This window comes from Chaetura pelagica, unplaced genomic scaffold, assembly GCF_000747805.2.
Source record: "Chaetura pelagica isolate M959 unplaced genomic scaffold, ChaPel_1.0 scaffold369, whole genome shotgun sequence".
Taxonomy (NCBI): domain Eukaryota; kingdom Metazoa; phylum Chordata; class Aves; order Apodiformes; family Apodidae; genus Chaetura; species Chaetura pelagica.
In genome coordinates this window covers 1,786,791-1,795,433 of record NW_009970235.1, presented here as the reverse complement: position 1 = coordinate 1,795,433, position 8,643 = coordinate 1,786,791, and the positions used below count along the sequence as shown (strand labels likewise).

Genomic DNA, 8,643 nt, shown 5'->3' with positions numbered 1-8,643 from the left:
CTGAACCCAGGCCTCTGTCAAAGGTTATCAGGGTGTGTCATAAAATCAGCAAGACTGCCAGGTCTTGCAGGATCTCCTGGGAAGTCCAGTCAGTCATGTGTTAGCTGCAGAGAGCATCAGATCCAGCCTAAGATCTGCTGGAGAGAAGGGGCTGCAGATCCTCCCTTGATTTTTTGAGGTGAAGAAGCTTGGCAGATCGAGACTATGAGAGTGAGTTAGCTAAAGCCTGCAGAGGGTTTAGCTCTGTCCTGGCATCAGTTGTTTGCTGAAGAACAGCACAGGGTTTGTCTTTCTGTGTTTCAGCCCCCTGCACTGATCCACCCAACCTGGCAGCCTGTGGCACCCATCTCACTGACCTCATGTTTTCATGGCATGGGTTGCCCATGTGCTCAGGCTAGGAGTGTTCAGCTCATCTCTCCTCTCCTGGCTGCACTTTTGTGAACACCTCAGTGAGAAGAGTGCAGCATGATGGGGAAAATACTTTAAGCTGTGCTACTTGGACTTTAGTCGCCATAAATGCTTCTGAAGCAGTCATGTCATTAAATAGGACCCAGCCTGCTGCTGAGGTCAGGGATCAGCTTTTTCCCTCCTTGAAAAGCCCATCATCCTTTCTTTGCCTGCAGATCTCCATCCTGCAGCTTGAGTACTGCAAGAAAATTACTAGTTGCTCATTTTCACCAGAGGTAGGAGGTCAACAGTTCCAGTAGAAGCTGTCTTTATTTATTTTGGTTTTCTGAGGCAGATTTACCTAGAGGGCAAGTAAAGAAAGTCTCTCTCTTCCTTCTGTGGTTCCTGCACTAAGCAGAAAGATGACAGAGATTTTGATGCTGCTGCTCTGAAAGAGCTGCCAGTCCCTCAAAAGATGTTAAACCTTTGATGCCTTTTCGCTGGAGAGGTAAGAATGCTCACTCTGAGTAGCTTACTAGCTGACTGTGCTGGGACTCATCCTGCTGCCACAGTTCTAAGCTGAGACCATGGCTGGAGCTTGCTGTCCATGAATGCCCCAGAGTGAACCATCCCCATCCTTCTCACTGCTGCTGCAGAAGGTAGGGCAAGTCGCCTCCCAGTGTCCCTTGGCAGTTTGTGGCTCTCTCCACCACGATACCAGGTGGGGGGTGGCTTGCAGCCAAACAGGAGCCTGTGGCTCTTGTGATTCCACCGATGGAGATGCCTCTGGGCTGCTGGTGGCCCATCTGAGAGCAGGGTGTGATGTGGAGGCAGCATGGAGGCTGCACAAGGGTTACTGATGCCAGTGCTGACAGTCTATAAAATAGCTTTTGAGCTGATGTCTCCTCTCTGGTGTCAGCTGTGGTTTCTGTATTCAGTGCAGCCTTAATCACAGAGTCATAGAATCACAGGGGTTGGAAGCGACCTCTGAAGATCATCAAGTCCAGCCCCCCTGCTGCAGCAGGAACACCCAGGCCAGATCACATAGGAACGTGTCCAGACAGGTCTTGGAAGTCTCCAGAGAAGGAGACTCCACACCCTCTCTGGACAGCCTGTCCCAGGGCTCTGTCACCCTCATAGCCAAGAAGTTTCTCCTCATGTTGAGGTATTGTCACTTGGTGCCATTTCCCCTCATCCTATCACCACTGAACAGAGACTGGCCTATTCTTGACACCCACCCGTTACATATTTATGGACATTAATAAGGTGCCCTTTTAGTCCTCTTTTCTCAAGACTAAACAGCCCCAGGTCTCTCAGCCTTACCTCATACGACAGATGTTCCAGTCCCTTCATCATCCCTGTAGCCTCCATTGGACTCTTTCCAGCAGATCCCTGTCCCTCTGGAACTGGGGAGCCCAGAACTGGGCACAACACTCCAGATGTGGTCTTACGAGGGCAGAGTAGAGGGGGAGGAGAACCTCTCTTGTCCTGCTGGCCACACTGTTCTTAATGCATTGCAGGATACTATTGGATCTCTTGGCCAGAAGGGCACATTGCTGTCCCATAGATAACTTGTTATCCACCAGGATCCCTTGCTTTGGCAAAAGGATCTTTGTGAGATCTGCTGTGACATTCTGGCATAGCTGTGTGGCTGTTTTTCTTTCCCCCATAGCCTGCTCAGGCTCACTTCTTTCCTCCTCTTTCCCACAGCAAACACAGTGGGTGTTATCCTGGAGCTTACAGGAGGTTGATGTAGGAGCTCTCTCCTGAGCTCATTTTCCTTTAGAAGTCACCACTTTTATCTCAGCAGTGACTTTGGATTTCATAGTTGCGTGTGTTTACACCAGTCCTTAAACCAGGGCTCCCAGAGCCCTTTTGGTTAGACTGGTGCTGTGATCTCAGCTGTGCCTGAACCAGGAGGAGCCAAGAAAGATATCACCTGGAGCTGCTCTTCACCCCATATGTTGGCATCAGAAATGCCAAAGGGTTGAGAAAAGCATCCTCCCTTGCCAAGTGGTAGCAGGTGTTCAGCTTCAGCAGAGGAGGAGCCAGGACTGTGGAACCTCATACATTATGTGCTGATTTTGGGTGGATGTGACTGCCTCTTCCAGTAATTCCCTGATTTATGGGGGTTTCTAGCGTGTGCCACTTAGGACAGAAGGACACCTTCTCCTATCTGGGATGCAGGTTAGAACTGGGTTGCATGAGGTATGTTGCATAAATGAGACTTTTTGAGGCCTAAAACAGGATGGAGTGCTGCCACCTCCTCTCCCTGTGTTAGTTGTGATCTGGAAATGCCCCTGCTGAAGCTTGTCTTCTGCTGGGGCAGGGGACAACAGCCAAGGTTTCCATGCTGGGCAGCTCCAGCCTTGTCAGAGCTGTGGATGCCTGTTGGTGCCATCACAAAACGTTGGTATCAACTCATGTTTGCTCAGACTCAGGTGGGTGTCCCCAGCAGGGGGATAACAGGACCTTGGGTTATTTGGGGATCTCATGTCTCGTTTCACCTTAGACCTGGAATCCCAGATTTAGGCATTCATTCAGGAGCAGCTGGTGGGCCCATAAACTCTCTGCTCAGTGTTCAGATTTAGAGGCCTATCTTTTTTTCCACATTTTCTGTTCTTTGGAAAACTTGCACAATCCAGATGAATAGTGCCATTGAACACCTTCAGACTTCTCCACCAGCAGTAGGTATCATGCTGGCTGCTGGTGTTACAACCATCCCTTCTGCTCTCCTTAGCGTACCAGCTTCAGCCCCAGGAAACTGGGCTGGAATTGAAGAACACTTGGGTAATGCTGCCTCTGTGCTTGGCTCTTATCTCTCTGTGACTGGGAACAGCTCCAAGTCACTGGTGTAAACTAGAGGCAGCCATTCCCCATGTTGTTCAGTCTGGCTGTGGTTTGATAGACAAGGCTTGACTATTAAGTTCAACCATTCTGTCTTTTTGGTGGAACTAGGACGGTCACCCCAGATCTACTTGATCTTGGAAATAACAGTGTCAGTGCTCACTTTGGACTTTGAGATCTGGGTGTGTGTCCTTGATCGCACCTCTAAATGAGATCTAGAGGTGTATCAGCTCTAGCATGCTTTGATGTCCTGAGGCAGAAGGTGTGTGCATGGTCTGGAATGGAGCTGTGGGGCACCCCAGACCTTTGAGAAAGGCAGCTGAGCCCAAGTCATGCCGTGTGCACATCACCAAGCCCTTTGGGGACAGCTGTCCCTTGGCCCACAGTGAACCTGTATGTTCTCTGCACTGTGCTGCTGCCTGGATGTGTGACAGACCAGCCTCAGGAGAGAGGAGGTATGGTTGCACCCATAGCTTCAGGCTCTCTTGCAGGGCAGGGAGCAGCTCACCAGTGCAGAGAGGTCAAAGCTGGCCCTATTTTCTCATGGTCTGGGTTCTTTGTAAGATTCCTTACTCTAGTTTTTTTTGCTGCCCAGGTAACATGGGTGGTTGTATGTGACATGAGGGCTCATCTTATTGCCATCCATAGAAGATAGATTGGGTGGAGCACACAGGCTCTGTCTGCTCCAGGCACATGCTGATGGACTCATACCTTTGTCTTCTCTTCCAGGTATAACCCAGAGTGTGCCCTCTCCCAGGTACAGCCACTGGCGCCCTGGGGCAACACCGTCTATGGCTATGCAACGTAAGTGCACTTGGCCATCCCCACACCATAACACAGGCCTAAATCCTGGCTCTGTCTCCTTGTATCCCTTCATGTGTGGTGGCTCTTTTCCCATCCCATGCCTTTCCTACCCTCTCCTGGGCCAGAACCAAGCACAGTGTGCCATTGCATGAGGAGCTGGTTCAGACTTAGCCAACAGAGTCTGCATCAGTTGGCAAGCCCTGAGTCACCCCCAGGGCTTTGTTCTGTCACAGAAAGGTGAGGACAAGTCCTTTGTCTTGCAGGAGCGAAGATGCAGAAGCCTATGAGTTGCAGGATGGGGAGTTCAGCTCTGGGATCTTCATGAAATATCTGAAGAAACATATTCTGCAGGACAAGAAGGTTACACACATGCTGGAAGATGTGTTAGAAGGTAAGGAATGAGCTAGAAACCACTTCAGCAGATATCAGCTGGCTCCACACCACCCTGTCCCAGCTATCCCTAGAAACCAAATTGCAGGCCATGCCCTGAGCAACCCTTTAGTAACCTGGAAGCAGAAGGGCAGCTGGGGAAGGGGCTGGAGCACAAGTTTATGAGGAGCAGCTGAGGAAACTGGAAGTGTTCAGAAAAGGGGGCTTTCTCACTCTGCAACTGCCTGAGAGGAGGCTGGAGCAAGGGAGGGATCAGTGTTTTTTCCTGAGTAACAAATGATAGGACAAGAGGAAATGGCCTCAGGTTGTGCCAAGGGAGGTTTAGACTGGATATTAGGAACACTTTTATCCCCAAAAGGGTTGTCAGGCACTGCCCAGGGCAGTGGTGGAGTCAGCATCCCTGGAGGGATTTCAAAGCCATGTAGATGTGGTGTTGAGGGACATGGTTTAGTGGTGGCCTTGGCAGGGCTGGGTTAACAGTTGGACTTGATGATCTCAGTGGTCTTGTCCAACCAAAATGATTCTGCTTCTGGGATTCTATGTTCATGGATGGTCGGAGAGGCAGGGTGAAAAATAAGGAACCTGGAGTGACCCTTGTGCCTCCAAAATCTCTTTCCCAGACATTGGCCGGGATCCCTTGGTCACTGGGAAGCAGGTAATGGAGATCAAACACACTCTGAAGGAAGCCCGGTCCCTGACTGACCCCATCTGTCCCCTGGGAGCAGCTGCTGAGCGCTGGGGACGCAGCCGCGGTGAGCCATGCAGGGCACTGGAGGGTGACCAGGTGTGGGGAAGAAGGGGGGCTAGGGGTCTCTATGTCCCTCAGGGACACCAGTCTTGGTGGGACCCCCTGAGGAGCTGAGGCCCAGCAAGTGATGACCCTGCTGGACTTTCCTTTCCAGAGCCAGTGAGTGAAATGGTGACCTTCCCCTGCGGGGTGCAGGTGGAGCTCCGCTTCCTCTGGCTCTTCTCCAACGTGATGTCCATCGGCGCCAAGCTGTGGCCACCACCAGCCCACGTCACTGATGCCTGTCTCCTGATCTGCCAGCCCAGTGTGAGTCTCAGGCAGAGATGCTGGTCCCCTTCCCCTCCATCCCTGCTGGGCTCCTTTCCCCAGGGCAGAGGAAGAAGGAGAATTATGGGAAGCCTAAGGGGTCCTGAGGGCTGGGAAAAGCTGAACCCACATGGAAGGGGTTCCCTTTCTTTGCTACCTCTGGTGTAAATAATCCTCTCTGCAAACACTTCTGTGGGTCTCCTTCCACATCTTAGTGCCTTGCAGACTGCTTGCCTTCCTCCTACTGCATCATAACATGGATTTGTTGCCAGTTTTGATGCCTTTATCTAGTTACTCTTCAGACCAATTTTTGGCCTACCTGGTTAAATTACTGCATTTAATCCAGTTGGCATTAAGATCCTTTCAATTTTCTGTGATTAGAAGCAGGTCTGGCTTTTTGATTAATACCTTCTCAGCCTGCTGTGCTAATGATGTATCTTCATGTAACAATATATCCTCCTATACTTGTCCCAGTTGAGCTGTACCAGCTTCCTTGCACCCTCTGTCACACCTTTCCCAACCTACCAATTGGCTAGTGTGGTCTTTTCTGGTGGTGTAAGGATTTGATTTGCTGCTCCTATTTGCTAAAGTCTTCTTCATTTTCTCCAGCCCTTCTACTGAAGCATAGTGTGATTGTAGTGGATTTTTTAGCCCTTGTGGCTGCCCGTAAGTACCTGGTGGTCGCTGTTACAGAGAGGTGCATCCAGCAGGAGGTTCACAGCCTGGTCTTGCCCAGTGCCAAGCTGGATCAGCATTTCGCCTCATGAGCTCCCTGACCATGCATGAAAATCCTGTGTGTGTGCATATGCCTGCCCGTGTTTGTGTGCATCTACCCCACTCCAGCAGCTGTGGGGAAACGGGGACCCACCTGCTTGCTGCTGTGTCTGGAGCTAGTTCAAGAGGGATTGGGGAGACTGAAAAGGGGAACCCAGAAGAGCCAGAGCGGTAGGATCCCCATTCTTCTGCTTCATGGTGGTGCTAGCTCATACTGACTTCCAGTGGTGTCTGATAACATGGCAGCAAATCTTTACATCGGATTGTAATTTGTCTGCCCCACGTTTGACATTCACGTGAGGGCACCCACTGTCACCACAGTGTCCCTCAGGACCAGATGCAGGAGGGCAACTGACTTCTTTCAGGATCTGGGCAAGCTGGCCATGTCCTCACCATGCCAGCCCTCCTCAGGGATGCTGAGGAGAGCCACATTGCTGAGATGCAGGAGCTAGAGACTGAAGGGTGACAAAAACAGGCTCAGTGTGAAGTGCATATTGTAAGCCCTGTGGAATGAACCCAAGGAGCCCTTTGGCTGAGGAAATAGTGGTTTTCTCACCACTTGCCATGTTCTGCTTATCTAAGTGACTTAAGCAGAGAGCTTTGGCTGGCCGTAGGGCTTGCCAGAGGTAATGATGATGAGTTTTCCTGGTATTGATCCTAGAGCAGAAAGGAGAGAGGCTGCTCTGGGACATATGTAGAAAGCAATGATGCTGAGATCAGAGGTGTTCCCATTTCTTTGCTCCATACTGTTTGAATAGTTACTTTTTAAAAACTTATGTTGAATCTCTTTGTTTTCAAGTCCCTTGATGTGGAGCTTTATGACCCAATGGCCTCTTCAGTCACCTGTTCCTCAGTTTGTTTAGAATATCTGAAGCTCTGGACTAGCCAAAACTCTGGCCTTGCCAATTCCTGGGCATCATCTTCATTTAAAAATATATTCTATCATGGGAGAACATTTATAAATAATTATGAATGGACTGAAAAAATTAATTTAGAATTATTTTTTTCTCCATTCTGTGGTTTCCTGACTCCTACACAGCCAGCAATTATAAAGGAAACTAATGGAAGGAAATACTTGCCTCAATGCACTGTAATTAGATTGTGGAAGCCATTGACATGGGCAGCTGTGGAGGCTGGGGATACAGCAGAGTGCAGATACTTGTGAATAACGATCTGCTGTCAGACAAAGGGATCTGAGTCTCATCTCTAAGGGCTTTAATTGGTCCCTCGAGATTAGGTAGCTCCTTGCTGGGGTGAATGGCTTGAAGATCACTAGGCTGGAAAGCTGTGTTCCTGTGGGACACAACCCTAGAGAGATGAGAGGTCCAGGAGAGCTGATGGATTTTCAAGGATGCTGATGAAGAGGGAGTCAAGCAAAGGCAGCAGGAGGCCTGCATGGATGTGCCATGGGCTCCTAACTGACTTCACACGTGAAAAAGAGGTGAGCAAGAGGTGGAAGCAAGGGCAGGTGAGATAGAACTGTAGAGATGTGGTTCAAGCACGTAGGCATGGGGCTAGGAAAGCCAAAGCCAGTCTGGAACTGAACCTGATGGAAATGAGAAAGGTCCTACAAGTGTGTCAGCATCAAAGGGAAAGCAAGAGGAAATATGGGCCCACTGCTAAATGGGTCAGGGTCCCTGGAATGGAAGAGGCCAAGGTACTTGATGCCTTCTCCACCTTAGTCTTTACTGTTCAGACCAGCCTTCAGGATTCCCAGACTGCTGAGACTAGAGGAAAACTCTGGAGCAAAGAAGACTTATATTCAGCAGAAGAGGACCAGATCAGGGAGCACTTTAAGGAACTGGACATTTAAATATCTATGGGACCTGAGAGGGTGCATCCACAAGTGCTGAGGGAGCTGTCAATGAAACTGAGGCTACTCTCCATCAGCTCCTGGTGGCCTTCCTGAGGTCTGGAAGAAAGCCAGCATCAGTCCTGCCTTCCAGAAAGGCAAGATCTGGAGAGCTACAGGCTGGTCAGTCTCACCTTGATCCCGAGGAAGATGGTGGAGTCAGTAATCCTTGAAGCCATTTCCAAACACAGCAAGAACAAGATCATGACTGGGAGCAGTCAGCATGGATTAGGAAAGGGAAGCCATGCCTGATAACCTCATAGCCTTCTGCATTGAAATGACTAATTTGGTGGGTGAGGGAAGAGCAGGAAATGTAATTTATCTTGATGGATCAAGGTTCCTGACACTCTCTCCTGTAACATCCTCGTAGACAAGTTGATGAGATAACAGACTAGAGAAATGGGTGGTGGATTGAAAACTACCAGGCTCAAAAGATCAGTCCCCTGAAGTCCAGTAGGTGGCCACTAATGGGGAGCCCCAGGCATCATTAATTATCTGCATAATGGGGAGAGTGCACCCTCAGCAAGTTTCCTGC

The 8,643-nt window shown here is 49.9% G+C and overlaps 1 protein-coding gene across 1 annotated transcript in view; it reads left to right on the top strand.

The window, feature by feature from the left end:
- LOC104396145 (mucosa-associated lymphoid tissue lymphoma translocation protein 1-like) overlaps nt 1–8,643 on the top strand; it is a 41,835-nt gene that overhangs the window by 27,179 nt on the left and 6,013 nt on the right. Inside the window, exons 9-12 of the mRNA XM_010005950.1 lie at nt 3,964–4,038; nt 4,302–4,429; nt 5,049–5,180; nt 5,331–5,482. Of these exons, the coding sequence (XP_010004252.1) occupies nt 3,964–4,038; nt 4,302–4,429; nt 5,049–5,180; nt 5,331–5,482 (487 nt within the window). The remainder of the gene's footprint in view (nt 1–3,963; nt 4,039–4,301; nt 4,430–5,048; nt 5,181–5,330; nt 5,483–8,643) is intronic.